Source organism: Lacerta agilis, chromosome 2 (genome assembly GCF_009819535.1).
Source record: "Lacerta agilis isolate rLacAgi1 chromosome 2, rLacAgi1.pri, whole genome shotgun sequence".
In the NCBI taxonomy this organism is placed as follows: Eukaryota; Metazoa; Chordata; class Lepidosauria; order Squamata; family Lacertidae; genus Lacerta; species Lacerta agilis.
This window is the reverse complement of record NC_046313.1, coordinates 67,852,578-67,869,918: the sequence shown is the minus strand read 5'-3', so window position 1 is coordinate 67,869,918 and position 17,341 is coordinate 67,852,578. Positions and strand designations below refer to the sequence as shown.

General features: G+C 45.6%; 2 protein-coding genes and 1 long non-coding RNA gene across 3 annotated transcripts in view; 2 read left to right on the top strand and 1 right to left on the bottom strand.

The window, feature by feature from the left end:
- SLC38A3 (solute carrier family 38 member 3) overlaps positions 1 to 1,365 on the top strand; it is a 28,865-nt gene extending 27,500 nt beyond the window's left edge. The window contains exon 15 of the mRNA XM_033140587.1: positions 70 to 1,365. Within this exon, the coding sequence (XP_032996478.1) occupies positions 70 to 174 (105 nt within the window). The 3' untranslated portion in view covers positions 175 to 1,365. The remainder of the gene's footprint in view (positions 1 to 69) is intronic.
- Positions 1,366 to 3,640: 2,275 nt separating this feature from the next.
- Positions 3,641 to 4,463, bottom strand: LOC117042312 (zinc finger and BTB domain-containing protein 11-like). The gene is given in 3 exon segments (XM_033141860.1): positions 3,641 to 3,996; positions 3,999 to 4,298; positions 4,301 to 4,463. Coding segments are annotated over 3 exon segments (819 nt in total).
- Positions 4,464 to 5,984: 1,521 nt separating this feature from the next.
- Positions 5,985 to 7,842, top strand: LOC117041619. Its single transcript, XR_004425993.1, has 2 exons — positions 5,985 to 6,849; positions 6,966 to 7,842. It is a non-coding gene; the product is annotated as an uncharacterized LOC117041619 (long non-coding RNA).
- The last annotated feature ends 9,499 nt before the right edge of the window (positions 7,843 to 17,341 follow it).

The following is a 17,341-nucleotide window of genomic DNA, read 5'->3' as shown; positions in this document are numbered from 1 at the left end:
CTGAAAACCCGGGCCAAAAAGCCCCTTTCCTTTTCTGTGTGAGTGACCCTCCTTTTCTTCCCCCTGCAGGCAGCCCTCTTTGCATGCCTTGGCGTGCTCTTCATGATCATGAGCCTCAGCTTCATCATCACCGACTGGGCATCGGGTGGCGGGAAGAGCGGAGGCAGTCACTAGACAAGGCCCGGACCCTCACAACTGTGGATCAACGCCTTGGGAGAACTCGGCCAGCTTTGATACATTTCCTGCTCCCCTACCTCTGCTAGTACTGTGCCGTAATTTAGTCCACAGCTCCGCTCTGAGCCAAGGGGGCGCTGTTCCGTTACTCAGTTCCTACACGCAACCCCATTGAGCCAGGGGGGCTGCTGCTGGCTAGACCAAGCCGGAAACCAGTTCCTAAACTTTTTGAGCATTTGTTTTGATCTCACTGTCTGGGGTGGGCCAGATCAACGGCGCCTGAGGAACAGGCAAATGAGGGAAATAGGCCAATCCAGAGGGGTGGGAGGGTTGTTGTGGGATGTCTGTCCTTATATGTCCAGTATGTCTAGCCCAGCCGGAAGGCAACTGGAGAGTCAAGGGTAGAAACAGGAGGAAATTGGGGGAGGGGACTGTGGCTAAAGAGCCTGAGAGTAGAGTGTTTGCCTGAGGCTCACCACTGGCAAGGAAACTGGGGCCAGGCCTTCCTACAGAGTTACAGTACTGGGGCTACAAATTGGAAGTAAATGCTTCCAGACAGGGAGAGACGGGCAGAATGTTTCTGTTTGGTTTTTAAAGTCTTAATAGCCTCCGCCCCTGCCACCCACAGGGCTTTTGTCCCTCTCACAAGTTGCTTCCTGAGCCCTTGTTCCTTGGTGGGGGAAGTGGGAGTTCTTCCCTCAGACTTGGTCCTGATCCCTCTGCTAGGGTGTGAGCCTTACGATGAGCCTCATGATCAACGCTCCTCTCTCAGGGCAAGGGGATGCTCAGGGCAGAGGCCACGGAGGCCTTGCTCTCTCCCATCTTTGCGCAGCTACCTGTTCCACACAAAACACATGCAAACAAGTATGGCCTCATCGCCATCGCTAAGGTGGCCACAGGTCTTGGAACTGGATGGCTGGCGGGTGGGTGGGAAGCGATTTGGAGATGTCGGCCTTTCTGAACTGTCGGTTGGGGTGGGGTGCAGGTTTACACTGGCTTTCCTTAGTGCATGCCTGAACTTCGCTTAGGGAGGTGAAGCAGAGAGGGTTGGGATTTTGGGCAACCGGTTAGCTGTGAGCAACAGAGCTCTTCCTCCTTCATACAAAGCTGAAGGTGGGATGGGAGGCAAGCCTGTGTCAGCGATATCAAATCCCTGTTTCTGTCTCCTCATTCCATTAGGTAATGGCAAGACATTGGGTGGAATTCAGTGTTGTGCGATGATGAACGTTCCGCCTGCTCAAATACTTTTGGCTTGTGGGATGAAATGATCCCCTCTCTCCTCCCCGCACGTGCCGTTCCGGGGTTTCTCCCGAACCTCCCCTCCAGCCAGTTTCCGGGGGGGGGGGGTGAATCCCAGTTGCACAAGTAGAAGTCCTTGCACAGGACTTCTGCAGATGGGGCTCGCTAAGTGAATCCCACCCAATGTCTTTTAAGATTGTACGGCATTGAGGCCTCCGCCGCCTGAGGCAATGGAAATGGATCTGTGGCCAGATCTGTCCATCCTAGAGACCGGTCCCTACCCACTAACACATCACAGTGGCCTCTCTTCCTATCTGCCAGCAGTTGCTTGAACATGTTGGGAAGTGTAGCCCTGCCACCAAGCTGGTCCGCCAGCCTAACTGGTCACTAGGACTTGATTGCTGCTAATTTCGGTAGGCTAGGAGAATTTGCATCCATTTGTTTTGTACTGATGTTGCTTTTCCTCCAATTTGTAGCAGGCATGAGATTCCAATGGAATTGTATTTATATAGCTGCTTTCCCGAATTGGCAAGGATTTGCCCTCCATTGAGTCCCTGCTTTTCCTTCAGCGTAATTTATGTACGATCAGATAGGCATTCAGTGTTCCCCCTGAACTAGGAGATGAGGCCTTGTGTAATAGCAGATTGGGAGGAACAAATGGATCTTCCTCATCTTTACTCTCTGATCTTGTCGTTGTCATATTTTATATACATCTAGGAGAAAATATTCATCATGGCTTCTTCCTAAATCAGAGATGGCCACCCAAATATGCACTTGTTTGAAATGCTCTGAAATCTTTCATACCTCATCTTACTGTAGTCAGCCTGGGCCTTGCAAGCTCAGGAGAAGAAAAAGGAGGAAAAAAGCCGCTGAGAACATATCAAAAGGAGTAGAAGGCCACTTGAGAAGGGAAACTCAAAAGAGTCCAGTAGTTGCCAATGGGGTAGTCATTTGTCCCATAAGGAGCTGCCTTATACCAGGTCCTTCTAGCCTAGCGAAGCCTACTCCCCAGATGCGAGCCAGTGGCTCTCCTGGGGTTGTTGAACTCCATCAGCCCCAGGCAGCATGGCCAATGGTCAAGTTTGGTGGGAGTTGTAGCCCAACATCATCAGGAAGGTCACATGTTCCCTGTCCCTCTTTTACTCTGACTGCCCTCCAGGGTCTTCAGCAGAAATCTTTCCTGTCACCTGGAGCATTTCTTCCCATTTAATTAATATCTGGTGTGGAGCCCTCCCACTAGGGAATGAAATCTGAAATATGTAATTGGTTCTTTCTTGAGAAGCACAGGATCATGGGGCTAGTTGTTTAATAGAAAGACCCTTTGGTTGTACTAGGGCAGTAGTTTTAGCAGAGGGAGCCCGAGAAGCTTCTGAGGAACTTTGGTGTCCTCACTAGCACTGAATAATATTTTTTTCTTTCCATTTATATCATAATTTATTTCCAGTTGACCTTTTCCAATTGTTATTATGCAGTGGGAAGCTGGTGACACTTGTAAAAAAATCCCCGCTTTTCTCCCGTAATATTGAGGAACTTTTCCCAGACCTTTGAAAGTGGATCCACTGAGTTGTGCAGGAAAGCGAAACAGCTTTTTCTTCATAAAAGGGGGCGGGTGCTGAGTAAGTGAAATGAACAAGCATCTTCCATAGGACCCTGTGACTGGCACACCACAACAAAAACTTTGGGATACTTCAAAGTGCACTTTCCCTTATGAATAACATAAGCGTATTTCTGGACTTGGAGGTAATAGCCCTGTAAACTCTTCAGTATGTCACACAGCCAGCACCAAATGCTGGTACCTTCAGTATTTCAGAAGCTATTGTGTACCAACAAAATGGCTCGCTTTTGATCCATATTGGAGCAAAAAATAAATAAAAAGGCATTCTAAGAGCCATATAGAGTACATTTTCAGAATGCATATGCTCTCTTAATAGGTATGAATTCAATACTCACTAACAACTTTGATTACACAAGCGCTATAACTATTAAATAGGTACAGGTGGAGCCTCACCTTCCAGCTATTCAGCATCCTGGCCAGGTGACTCTCCCTCCTATCCATCGTACGTCTGATAAGAAGCAGAGTCATCAGGTGAGCTGATATGATGAGCCAGCATATATTCCTGGAAATAAAATCTCAGGCAGGAAAGGAGATGCCTACAATCCTGGAGTTCCTGAGATGAAAGATACTGGACGCCTGCTCTTACCATCCCTATGGTACTCACTTCTGCATTCACAGATGGGCGGCTTTGCTCTGCCCATTCACATTGCAGAAATCAAACGTCAGCTCTGAGGTATAAGCAAATCCTAGCAAAGGGAGGAAGCTGGCCTTGCAAAAGCCTGAAAGATCCACCACAGCTTCATGACTGGAAACAGCTCCTTTTTCAATTAAAAGTTCTCTGAAGTACTCACTGTTGGCTGCCAATATAGATTTGTGTGCTTTGTACACTTCACCTTCATTAAGCAAAGTAACATCACAAAACTGATTGGAAAGCCGCTGCTGATTCAGTTGGTTTAAGACTGAAAGAGAACGGTTTGGAGATGTTTGTTTCACAATACCTTTGCTATCAACAAAAGCAAGCTCATGTTTGGCTTCTTTTTCACAGGTTTTGGCAAAGCTGCTGGAAGCGACGCTGAGTTATTTAATTCATCATCTGTTTCATTACTATCTTTGTGAGATATTGTGTCTAAACCTAGTTCTTCCGGCATTTCAGAAGGATCAGACAAAGATCTGGAACAATCCAATTTTTCTTGGCATTTGCTGCATTCCTTAATATAATTTTTAGCTTGCTTCAGAATACTTTGCCACAAGTAGCACTTGGAGAGGTGCTGCCAGGTCTGCAGGCGCGTCTGGTGGGCACCGTCAGGCTCCAGGTGCTGTGCTTGGATGAGCGCTCAGCCTGCAGCACCACCTTGAGCTCGGCGAAGTGCTGCTGGTCCCACTGCCAGCGCTGGTAGCAGAGGGTGAAGTGTACAAAGCACACAAATCTATATTGGCAGCCAACAGTGAGTACTTCGGAAAACTTTTCATCAAAAAAGGAGCTGTTTCCAGTCATGAAGCTGTGGTGGATCTGCCCGTTCACATGGCACTGTTGCCCATGCACAGCAGCATCCCATGTAGGTTCTGTGCAGGAAAGGAAAAGCAGCAGGGCCTCTCAATTTCCACGCACAGTGAAATTTGGTGTGCAAAACAAGCCATTTTGTGAATGCAGCATACCTGCTGTTTGTACAACTGGATTTCAGGGTGGTACAGCTGTTTAGAACAATGTTTTTTTTTAAATGCAGCATTTGGCCAGTTTATGAGATATATATTGAAGCAGTCTGTAAGCTACTGCCACCATCTGACATTCGTTCAGCGTGCTGGGCAGTAACAGGCACAACACCATGAAGCTACTCTGCCCCCTGCTGTTGTTTGCGATTGTTGCTGCTTCCAGTAATTTGCACCTTAAAAGGCTGCTGTGGTTTTACTCTTGATCCCCCCCCCCCCCAGCACATAGTACACATTCTTTTACATGAATTGTGCAGGAGGGAACACATTTAAATAGTCTGAGGAATGTAGCTAAGGAAGTCACACCTCTGCCAATGAGTGACTGCTGGTATACTAGTGGTAGAAATGGACTGCTTTTGCACAACCCTAATACCCATTGGATGCTGTCCAGTCTCCATTGAACCCATCCCTAGGCAAGTTCCATTGAACTTAATGGCAGTTGCATAGAACCACTTCCATTTAGAAAATGGCAGACACAACATAACATTCTGCATTGGTGCAGTGTTATTTTGGGGGGAGCGGGGGAGCCGATTGATGTAATCTGTGATCCTAAACCATTGTTATTGAAGTAAATTTCCTTTAAATGAATGAGACTTACTTTCAAGTAAATGGTTTTGGGAATCTGGGCTGAAAAAGAGTGTGAAAATGATCATTCCCTCTCTTCATTTGCACAAGATGAGCTAGCCTCCAACAATCTTTTTGCAATCCTTCCCCATTGTTATATCTGCTGTCTTCTCTGCTCGATATCCCCTCTTGCCAAAAGCCATAAGGAAAGATTCTTCTTTTCCTTCACTAATAAAATGCACCTTATGAATTTCAGCACTCAGATGGGGTGGGGAGTGGGGGAGTACAGGTCTAGGAAGCAAAACCAAGATGAATATTTTTGCAGCACTGGTGTTACAAAAATAATTTTAAAGTCCACAAGTAATTGTTTCTAGGGTTTAATAAATATAATGGACATAAATAAGAGACACGTATTTTTGTACTGGGATGGTGGCTGGTCAATTTGCTTTTTATAAATACTGTATATAAGAGTAGATCTTTTTTAATGTATTTGTTGTTGCGCTCAGTAACTCTGTATAGTGTATATATTTTATGTCCTCAGTAATGAGGGGCTTGATACAAGAAGACCTGCCTGAGCTATGCAGGAAACTTACTGCCATCTGTGAAATTCAGGGTAAAAAGGTAAAGGGACCCCTGACCATTAGGTCCAGTCACGGATGACTCTGGGGTTGCGGCGCTCATCTCGCTTTATTGGCTGAGGGAACCAGCGTACAGCTTCCAGGTCATGTCGCCAGCATGACTAAGCCGCTTCTGGCAAACCAGAGCAGCGCACGGAAACGCCATTTCTGCAGCTGGAAGAGAAATGGAGAGAGGAGAACACATTTGCTGATAAGAGTTTGGCTCGGGGTACTAAAAATGATCTCACTGGCCCTAGCATGTGGGAGGTCATTTGAGACCTTCTGGCTTATATCAGGAAGTTAATATCAACCAAGGACGTGATCCAAAACTCAGCTGCATTGCACTGATGCCTATCGAACCACTACCATGGGCGACTGAGCCCAACCAAACCCAAAGCACACATTCACTGCAGAAACCGCATAGCTCACAGACCACAACATACAACCACCAGAGGTGTTTGCAGTGAGTGAGAGTGATTGCAAGAGATCTCACGGGCTTGTGCAGGCTGTGAGCTCTTTGTGCCGGCAATCAACCGCAGAGTTGTTCTGTCTTTGGGTCACAGTCTCTGGCCTCCTAAGGGCTAAACTGCTACATGGCCCTGCCTTTCAATGCAAAGGGGTTGGTTTGTTTTTGAACAAATACCCAGCATAGAGGGAGGGGAGGAGGCTGTAACCATCTCCCCCCTGTGAGTCTAATCCGGGTTGCACATGTAATTTGCAGATTTTAAAAGCTGCTGAAGGAAATGGGAGGTTTCCCCACCCCTCAATGCAAATTGAAACACAGGAAGTTTGACATGGATCAGGACCACAAAAAGAGGGGGTAAGTGGGCGAGAAGGCTTCTTAACCCGCATTACTAGGATCCTGACCAGGAACTTGTCCCCAAAGTTGGCAATTTGCATTAAGAAACAGATACATCTGCATTTAAAAACGCAGCTGTGTAGCTAAAGTAATGTGTAGTTGGGCCCCAAGAAGCAGGGGTGTGTGAGAGGAAGGTCAATGTGGCTCAAGAGGCATAGCTGTCAATTTTTACCTTTTCTCGCAAGGAAGCCTGTTTGGCATAATGGAATTTCCCTTAAAATAAGGGAGAACTTGACAGCTATGTCAAGAGGTCCATGGCTCACAACCCAGGCTCCAAGCATGAAACACAGAAGGCAGGAAAGAAGGGGAAATCAGCACAGCAACTGTGTGGCTTGTCGGGGACAACCTAAAATATTACCTTCCTGGTCCTCTTTTACCCCTTAGGCTCAGAGCAGGTTAACAACCCTTTTAATATTTATTTATTTTCTGTAACGTAGGCTGCAGGCTAGAGAGCTGTATCACCCACTTGCTGCACCCAGATGCCGTCATGGTTGTTTGGGGTGCCTGGCCTGATAGATGATAAATTGGGTCTAAGTGGGGTGGCAGGGACGTAGAAGTTGAACAAATAAATGCCCAAGGGGCCATGGTGTTGATGGAAAGCAATTGCGTGTCATTTCAGGACCAGTTTTGAGCAAGCTTCTCCTCTTTCCTGTTCTTTTCCACGGGGGCACCCTAGTGCATGACAAATGTCTGCCCTTCCAGTTACCAAACTACAGGCAGGCTGTGCTGCCTAGCTCAAGGCAGGTCAGGTGTCCGTGTCTCCTCCAAACGTTTGTAAGGGAACTCAGCTAGATGTATCATAGGAAGGAATTCTGGAAAAGGAAGTTTTATTACTTTGGGTTTTCCCACCCCTTCATGTAGGACCCTTCCACTTTCCCCCAAGGGATTCAGGGTGGGGGTGGGGAGGGGTATATGTGCGTGAATCCCACTCTGTCCGAAATTCCGTCCTGTTTGTTGTCGTGTCTCAAGTCAATCTCTGGAAAGAAGGGAGGAGTCTTGTCTGGAGGAGTTCCTATTTCTGTAACATGTACTACTGGTCAGTTTTAAATTATATGCTGAAATTAGATCTATATTTGGAAAAGAAACAAATCTTTTTAAAATAACAATAAAGAAAATGTGAAACTTTACCCAGCACTGTGCCTACACCTCTCTCTCTCTCTCGTCTCCTCTCTCTCCTCTCTCTCTCTCTCTCTCTCTCTCTGTGGTGTGTGTGTGTGTAAGACTGAAAATCCAAGATTTGCAAACCAGGCTGAAATTGGCCAAATGAAAGTAGGCAACTCCAAAGCTTAAACTGAGCACAATGCACACCCTGATCATGACCTTCTTTTCTCTGAAGTAAGGCTCCCGGTGTCAACAAGGCTCGCTTCTTGGTAACTCTACTTAAGATTGCTGCCAAAACTTCATTGCTGCATCCCTGCAATAAAATTTCTAGCAAGCTTTTCTCTCTGCCACAGAGCGTGCACTTCAGTTAATTTATGTTCAAACAAAGTTGCATTGCACCTCAATAAAACAGTCAGAAAGTTAGGTTGATTCGAGGAACTAAACAAAAATATCAAAAAGTACTTAACATCACACGTGTCTAAACAACTGGTATCCAAAAGAGACCACATACTGTGAACTATGTTTAGCTAGGGGAAGTGCCCGTGCCCAGGCGTAGTTATCATGGGATTGTGTCCAAAGTAAAGGTAAAGGACCCCCTGACCGTTAAGGCCAGTCCTGGACGACTCTGGGGTTGCAGCGTTCATCTCACTTTACTGGCCGAGGGAGCGTTTGTCCGCAGGCAGGTCATGTGGCCAGCATGACTAAGCTGCTTCTGGCGAACCAGAGCAGCGCACAGAAATGCCGTTTACCTTCCTGCCAGAGTGGTACCTATTTATCTACTTGCACTTGACATGCTTTCGAACTGCTAGGTGGGCAGGAGCTGGGACCGAACAACGGGAGCTCACCCCATCACGGGGATTCGAACCACCGACCTTCTGATCAGCAAGCCCTAGGCTCTGTGGTTTAGAATCATAGAGTTGGAAGAGACCACAAGGACCATCCAGTCCAACCCTCTGCCAAGCAGGAAACACTTAAAGACCTCCAAAAAAGGAGACTCCACCACACTCCACCACATTAAAAAGAACTCCCTGACAGTAAGAGCTGTTCGGCAGTGGAATTTGCTGCCAAGGAGTGTGGTGGAGTCTCCTCCTTTGGAGGTCTTTAAGCGGAGGCTTGACAGCCATCTGTCAGGAATGCTTTGATGGTGTTTCCTGCTTGGCAGGGGGTTGGACTGGATGGCCCTTGTGGTCTCTTCCAACTCTATGATTCTATGATTCTACTCCTTGGCAGCAAATTCCACTGTCGAACAGCTCTTACTGTCAGCAAGTTCTTCCTAATGTTTAGGTGGAATCTTCTTTCTTGTAGTTTGAATCCATTGCCCCGTGTCCGCTTCTCTGGAGCAGCAGAAAACAACCTTTCTCCCTCCTCTATATGACATCCTTTGACATATTTGAACATGGCTATCATATCACCCCTTAACCTTCTCTTCTCCAGGCTAAATATACCCAGCTCCCTAAGCCATTCCTCATAAGGCAATAAGGCATCGTTTCCAGGCCTTTGACCATTTTGGTTGCCCTCCTGTGGACATGTTCAGGACATGTTCAGACCACAGCACCACCCGCGTCCCGTGCTGTGTCCAAAGTAGAGCCAAGTAAATCCATGCATGAGCTGGATTTCTAGACTTCCACCGTGTGTCTCCCCTGCTAAATCTATGCTGTGGGTTCCCCCAACCCTTCAGAGCCGTTTTAGGGACAGGCTATGGGGAAAGTCCCATTGCACAAGCCCAAGTCATTCTGGTCACACTATTATTTAGTTGGATACCGCCCTAAATCAACATGCTGAGAACTGTAGTCTTCACACATTTTGGCAAAGGCCTGAGACAAACAATCTTTGGCTCACTACGTGTAAAGGATCAATGAATGAGAGTTTTTAATAGGTGGGGGGACAGAAACTGTGGCCTTCCAGAGGATGTGGGGCTGATGGAAGTTGAAGTCTTAAGAACATCTGGAGGGCCAGAGGTTGTTTCCGGATTTTCCCTCCAGAGTAGATGTGCAGACAAGCCAGCAAGCTCAGAAAACGAGACCCTGGCTTTTTGAAAACCTGGCATCTCTTTGGAAATCTCTCTCCAAAAGCAGGCTTATACAGTACTGTACTGTAATGTGTTTGAAAGTGGCCTGTAGGTGGCACCAGTGCCCTATTTCATATTAAGCGCTTGGCTTTGGCCAAGAGGAAATCTGCCACCTGCTGCCGAGGAAACAGAAAGCAAAAGTTGGGTGAATGGATTGGGAAAGCCACAGCAGTTACCAGCATCCAGAGGCCCATTTTGGGGGTGGAGCAGCAGCAAGGGGGGAAACTCTTACTTCAGATTCCATTATCAGCCAAAAATGGAAAGGCAAGCAAGCAAGCAAGCTAGCTCTTACCCTGTGGGGGATTCCCAGTTTTTTCCCTCCTTCGAAATATTTCAGATTTTCCTTTTTAAAAAGGAAAGCAATTAAACATCTACGTTCCCACGCAGCATCTGGACTGCTGATGGGGGCAGATGGTCGACATCATGTGACACCTCTGCTAAGACAGCTGCGCTGGCTGCTCACATGTTACTGGTCCATGTTTAAGGAACTTGTGTTGGCGTATGGATCTGAGATGTCTTAGGAGCTACCTGAGCTCTTATGTCCCATCTCAGTCGCAGAGATCATGTGTGCTGTAAGGTGTCTCCTTTGTTTCAGAAGTCTGGCCTCAACCAGAAGTCAGGCATTTAATGCCACCAGTTCCACACTGTGCAACACTCTTCCAGCAGAGATTTGACAGGCATCCTCACTGCTTAGTTTCAGACATCTCCTAAAGACCTATTTATAGCAACACAGGCCTATGTAGCTGTTTAAACTTTCATGGCTAGTCACTGCCAGTCATATTCATGATTATTTTGTACTGTTTGTAAGCTGTGTTGCGTTGTGCCGTACTTATACATTGCTGTACACCACCTTAATATCTTATATGAGCTGGTGGTATATAAATATTTTTAAAAATAAAGCAAATTTCATTGATACCTAGTTTTAAAACATTTTATTTAAAAAAAAAGCTGTTCCGTTATGTTTTGTTTTTTAAGTTAAATTTATCGGGCAGACAAGTCATCGCGACCAAATTTTTAGGGGCTGCAAATATTGCCTGGGTGAGTTCTCTCTCGCTGCTTGGAGATCCTAGTTGTCCATCTTTATTCCACTGACTGCCTTGCTGTGTCCTAGGAAGTGTTTGTGCTTGTGTACCTCTAGGAAGGCCTTCTGAGTTGAAGAAGGTTCTGCTCATGCAGAGAGCAGAATGTGAGGCCTAGAACTGACCGTACCTTTGCAGATGGAGAATCACGTTTCTGAAAGCTATTTTATGTAAAACACACATACCACAAACCTAAAAACTGAACATGGTCAATCAGACGTGCAGTCCAAAGTGATCCAGGGAGGAGGAGGAGGAGGAGGAGGATGGGTGGTAGCATTCGTTCTCTGTGCCTCTCACTGGCTCTGGCTGCATCTACTGCTGGGACTCTCTGCCTTCTGTCCTAACAGTCCCAAGGAGCAGTGTCTACCCATCACACCCGATTCAAAATCTAGAGCTTTAAATTTGAATCTGTGCAATTGGTGCTCATCAACCCTTTCAATTTCATTATCTATTTATTTTTTCATTTACTTTTTTCAGGGTAAGGCATCTTCTGCTCCAGAGGAAAGAATGCCAAAAAAACCAATTTTTAAAAAATTATTATTAAAAACAAACAAACAGTTTTTCCCTCTGTAAAAGCCAGCTTCAGAGTCACAGAGAGCCCCTTGTATCTTTCTGGGGAACACAGCATCTCTCGCAGAGCTGGCCTGGACTGACCCTGCTAACTAAAGGAAGTCGAACCATCAAAACCACAGAGAGATGCAGCAGCTGCTCTGCGAACACAGAGAGCTGGTGTGGCAAGAAAAAAAAAACAACCTGTGCCAGCAGGGAGGAAATAAGCTCTTTCTCCTAATCCTTCCTCACCACAATTCCTCCATTTTTCCACATCTCTGTTTTCTCCCCCTGTTCCTCTTTTCTCCTCCTCTCCCCCCATTATTATTCCTTCTTCCTTATTATTCCTCAGTCAAACTCACTGAGCCTTAAACCCTCATTGATGAGCATCTTATCAACTCTTGCAGTGTTCCAAGCAGAGTCCTTTCTTGTCTCTCTGTTGTCTACTCTTAGGGTCACTTCTAGTTAGATATTTTTGCTTTGATCTCCTCAGCCCCACAACCTGGCACAGGTACACACCTGGAGAGTCTTTTGTGAAATGATAAGGCATTGCTATGGGGTGAAGGGAATAGCTGGGTATGTAACACCCCTGAAATGCAACAGCCGCACTAGTTCTGTTGCTTCCCAAAATAAATTACCGAGAACGGCATTTGTTCTGTGTCCTGTGGCGCCGCAAATGCTAGTTTAGTGCAGCACAACCTTTCTTGAGCAAGAGCTTCCTTCCTTAGCTGCACAAAGCTCACGTTGCAGTAAATGGGTCCGTCTCCAAAGCTGAGAGCTCTCTGTATTGGTAAACGCTTAGGCTTGGCTGTCGTGCTTGAGACACGGAAGGAATTGTTTTGTACTGAGGAGCAGTCAGTCACATGACACCACACGCCACTCCACCTGCAGTCTGAAATGGTACAGTCCAGACATTGGCAGATCAATTCAGTAGAAACTACCGGTAGGCCTCACTGTCAAAGGAGATTTGACAGAGGCGAACCAGCCTCAGCCCTATGTGTTTTGCTGCCTGAAGTAGACCACAAATGGCCCCATCTACTACTTTCATTATTTTTAAGATTTGCCACACCACCTAATAGCTAACATTTTGCGGTGGCTGAACAATACAATTTAAAAGCCACTAATTTTTAGTAAAGAAATGATCACAGTAAAAAGTAGAGCTGTAATCCGCAAACTGTCGGGGTTTGGTTGCTGGAGCTCCTCGTGCACGGCCTTAGACTGGTTATGCACGAGGTACCAGTTGCGGGGAAAGCGGCCAGCGTTCCGCGTGCTTTTGAGCAGGGTCGCCGGCCAAGCCTCACAGTCTGAAGGATGATGAGTAAGCCAATTGAAGACTCCGATGAAGTGTGAGTTCCTAATTGCCTTCTTTAATGAAAAGTTGCCTCGTGAAAATAAATATATACCCTGACTCTGAATAGGCGGACCAAATTAAAGAAATTAAAATTTTACTTTACTCCCCCCTTTAACCCCAAAGGAAGACAGACACCGGTTGTATCTTTAGTGGCTTCGGCAGAACCCGCATAGGCTCGTCCCCTAAGCTAAGTTCCCCTAAGCTTAAAGACCCTGCGCGCCCAATCTTCCGCGAGGCTAACTAAATAAACTAAAACCGAAATATCTTCCGCGGGCCTAACCCTAGGCTAACCTAAAAGAAAACCTAACTAAAACTAAAACCGAATGATCTTCCGCGATCTAACTCTAACTAAAGAAAAACCCATCCAACCCATCCAGCCCGCTCCTAGTCCCTTAAACTAAACTTGACTTCAACTAAAACCCAACTAAAAGAACATGAACGAACTCCTCTAAAAGAACGTGCGGTCTCGTGCCTAGGCGGGGTGCCTCTGCCTTTTATTAGGGAACAAGCGTGACATCATCATTAGTACTTTAACCAATAAAATCACTGTTGCTGCCCTCCAAAAAGGCGGGAAGCAATTTTAACGCTCATTAACAACTTTGAACATGACCGGATCTACAAAATAAAGGCGGATTAATCTTGTAAGTGAATCACACTATTCATTCATGCTTTCACTTTCACTTTTGCGCGCAATTATACCAAAAGTAAACCTTGAAAAACCCATAAAATAACCAATTAATTATGAATCCATGGCGGATCCGTGAAACGTATTCCGACATATCATCTTTCTTTTTTTGTTTTAAATTAAATTATTTTTGATTTAGTTATATAAAAAAGAAGGTTAGAGATATCATAAGCATTTATCTGACATAAACATTACCATTTGCTTCGATATAAACCTTGACATGAAAAGGCAAAGCGTCAACAGTGCTGACAGTGTCCACATCAAGACTGTGATATAAACACTAGCAACACCATCAACATCCATCCTTTTCATAGGAGGAAATACTTGTACAATAATGTAGCAATAAAATCATGAAAATAACAAACCACTAGCCAAACATAAAAAGTGATCGATCCGATACACTGTAAACCTTTTAGGCATATATAAATACTTCAATACGTAATGTAACACAACAAATCACCTCATAAGCATATATACTTTCGCGTGCAGCGTAAAACAACAAATTACTCCCCAAACACAAGAGAGGACCTGATACAGGTCCAAAATTAAAAATAACGGATAACGACTGCCCAAACATAAGAGAGGTCCCGATCCGGGACCCAAAATTAAAGTATAACTAGAGCTGGGGCTACATGGCCTACCCAGACCCCTCCCCCATTTTTTTAAAATTTTTTATTTGGAAACTAAGGAAAATGGATAAGGAAACATAAAAGGTGTGTGGCACTGAGGCTACAGAATCGAGGGAACTTTCAGGAAGACAGATTCTGGACTTACCACAGCGACCACAGGTAACGGGGAACTAGGGTCCGATTCCAGAGAGGGGATTTAAGGCACCTATGTACAAGTGGTTTGCGCCACTAGAGGGGATTTAAGCTACCTATATAAAGGTGTCCCAGCCAGGATGAGGATTTAAACCATCTACGCAAGGGTTTCCAGCGAAACGAAATTGGAATTAAACCAGCTACATAAGGGTCTCCCATTAACAGCAGGAAACAAGGTGAAGGGAAAAGCTGGGAACCTGGTTTACTGCCAAAAGGTAGCATATAGAGGGGGAATCTTTAAAGTAAATAGGGGTACCAAAAGGGTAGGACGCCACCAGACTTGACATATATATCTTGAACAAATCCGAGAATGACCAATTCTTTGACCAAAGGAAATATTTCAAATAAGGCATATAAATGTTACCACATTTTAAACTACAACTTTTGTAAGCACAACGTGGAGATTTAGGATTATTGAAATAAAACATATATGTATAAATATGTCTATGACTAGAACTGCACAAAGATGATGCTTTGACCTTACATAAACATTTCCATATCATCAAAATTGTGACGCTCTAAATGGAAACCATTTCAGAAAAGCTTTGCATATATAAACATCCATATCATTAATTACCAAGCTATATGGAAAACACATGTAATATGCGAGGCGGATATTTCAAGAAGCATACAAAGGTAAATATGCAATTTTTACAAATACAATATAAAGTACAAGACAGGTTTAGAACTGCAAAATGGTGTTGGAGAGGAGGATGAAGACGATGAATGAGTTGCCGGTCGTCTTCTTCTCCGACTACACATGACCATGTAGAAGAAATAGTCCTGGAACTCAGGAAAAGTTCATGGAGCTCAGGAAAGTACTGAAACATTGAGTTCTGAAGAAACAACGATACCTGTAGAAGAAAGGAGGTTAAGCAAGCAAATCAAGGTGATCTGCTAGTGAATGCAGGTATGAGAATAACTGGAACAAATCTAGGCAGCCAGGAACCAAGGGGCTGCCCAGAGGCAAACAAAAGGCCTAGGCAGTAGGAGGGTAAGGCAAACTGCCCAGAACTCAACTGGTGCTGTTAGTGGAGCACTTTTGAAGAGTTACTGCATTTGACACGAAGTTGAGAAGTTAGCGAGTAGCTAACAACCAGAGTTGGAAATCACGGCTTGCGATGAAAAGGGAGTATCGAATTTCACGCAAGGTTTGTCCAGCGTGTCTTCTAGAGAGGAATGAATGTTGAACGCACAAACAGGCGTGGGAGGTAAGGGTTTTTTCCACAGAAGCAAGGACAGTCCTCCGCTGAGAAGATTAAGCAACAAGGGGTTGTCGTTGAAGATGCAGGCTGGCAAGTACCACGCAGGGTTACATGACTTGATCTTCAGGTGAAGAGTTCCTTGCGGAAGACAGTACTTCTGAGCACAAAGAGGAACTGCCTGAAGAGCCTGTAGTAGAGTTCTTGGTTGATGCAGGAAAAGATACTCCAGAAGAATACCTGGGGAGATGCGGAGCATATTTGCAACCAGGTAGAGAGCAACAGAAAGCAGGTGAAAAGGGTTTGCGGTTTTGGTTGGAAACAGGTATGCTGCAAGAAGTGATGGCAGCAATCTGTAGGCACGGTGAGTACCATTCAAAACCAGCCAACAGAATGCCCATGCGAAAGACAGCACGGAACATAGCAAGGAACGTCCCATGGTTGGCGATTGGATCATTAGAGCAGGGGAAAACTTGAACGATGTGAGAGTGCTTGAAGAATCTGCTGAATAGAACTTGTAGACAGGAGAATTCACCTTACCAAGCAATGAAGCTCTCCAGGAGAACTTTGCAATAGGCTTTCTGCAAAGGACAGTTTTAAGACTATCAAGGGAATGCTCTAAGGTTAATGACTGTGGAGCTTTATCCATGAGGTACTGATGGAGAGTAAAGAGTTGCATGTGATTCCGGTGTAGCAGCTCTTTGATTAGGGCCTCTGCTGCAGCGAGCTTTTCTGACGTCAGCGCCCATTGGTCGACCCATACAGGGGGTCCTTCCTTCCATGTGAGTGGAAGAGCATGTACTGGCGCTGATGCAAAGGCCCACATCAAAAATGTGTATGGACAACAGTTCTTGCTTTAGACAATAAGTCTCTACCCCAAAGGGTGATAGGCACATCCATAACAAGTGGACGGAGCTGCACCATGGAGCCTGAGTCTGACTGGAAGGTAATCGGATGCACGCTCTGGTGGGCGGGTTCGAAACCTCCGACTCCGAAGACTTCCTGGGTGACAGTCGTTGCCCACTGGTCAGGCCAATCCTTTCTGGCGATCACTGTGACATCTGCGCCTGTATCAAGAAGACCCTTGATCTTTCGTCCACCCATTTCTAAGACGAGATGAGGGCGTTCTTCTGTAATCTTGATTAGCGCCATTGCTGTCTGAGGAGGCAAAGAGTCTACAGGAGCTGTAGGCGTAGAAGTAAGCAAATAGAGTCTGGCAATTTCCAAACCTTTTGTTAGGACACAAGGAACAGTTGAAAATCCTGGAATCAGCAACTGCGATGAATCTGTGATTCGAACTAGGCCTGCAGTCAGTGTGACTGTGGCAGGGAGGCGATCCATCCTAGGCAGGATAAGACAAATTGAGGTGTCTGGGAATGGACCACGAATGGATGTTGGCAATTGCTGAGCAAACCATGGATTTGAAAAGTAACAGTCCTCTGTTAAGAAGAGTGGTATACCTGGGACAGAAGATCTTGTTCTTCGTTGGCAGTGTTTGAAGATATCTTTTTGGCTTCGGGTTTTTTGCACTGCTGAAGTTGGCAACTCTGAAGCTGCTTGGCGTTGAGTTGGCAAACTTGAGGTTCCTCTGTTGGTAAAAGTTGCTGATGCTGTTGAATCTGCTGGCATTCAGTCAGTTGTGCATCAAACTGGCAGGATGGAACTTCTTCTTTGACACGAGGCAGTAGAAGTTGTTGTTCCTGATAGTTGTTTGGTTGTGGCGGGCTGAGCTTAAAAGCTGGAGGTGACACAAAGGTGTGGACATTGTTA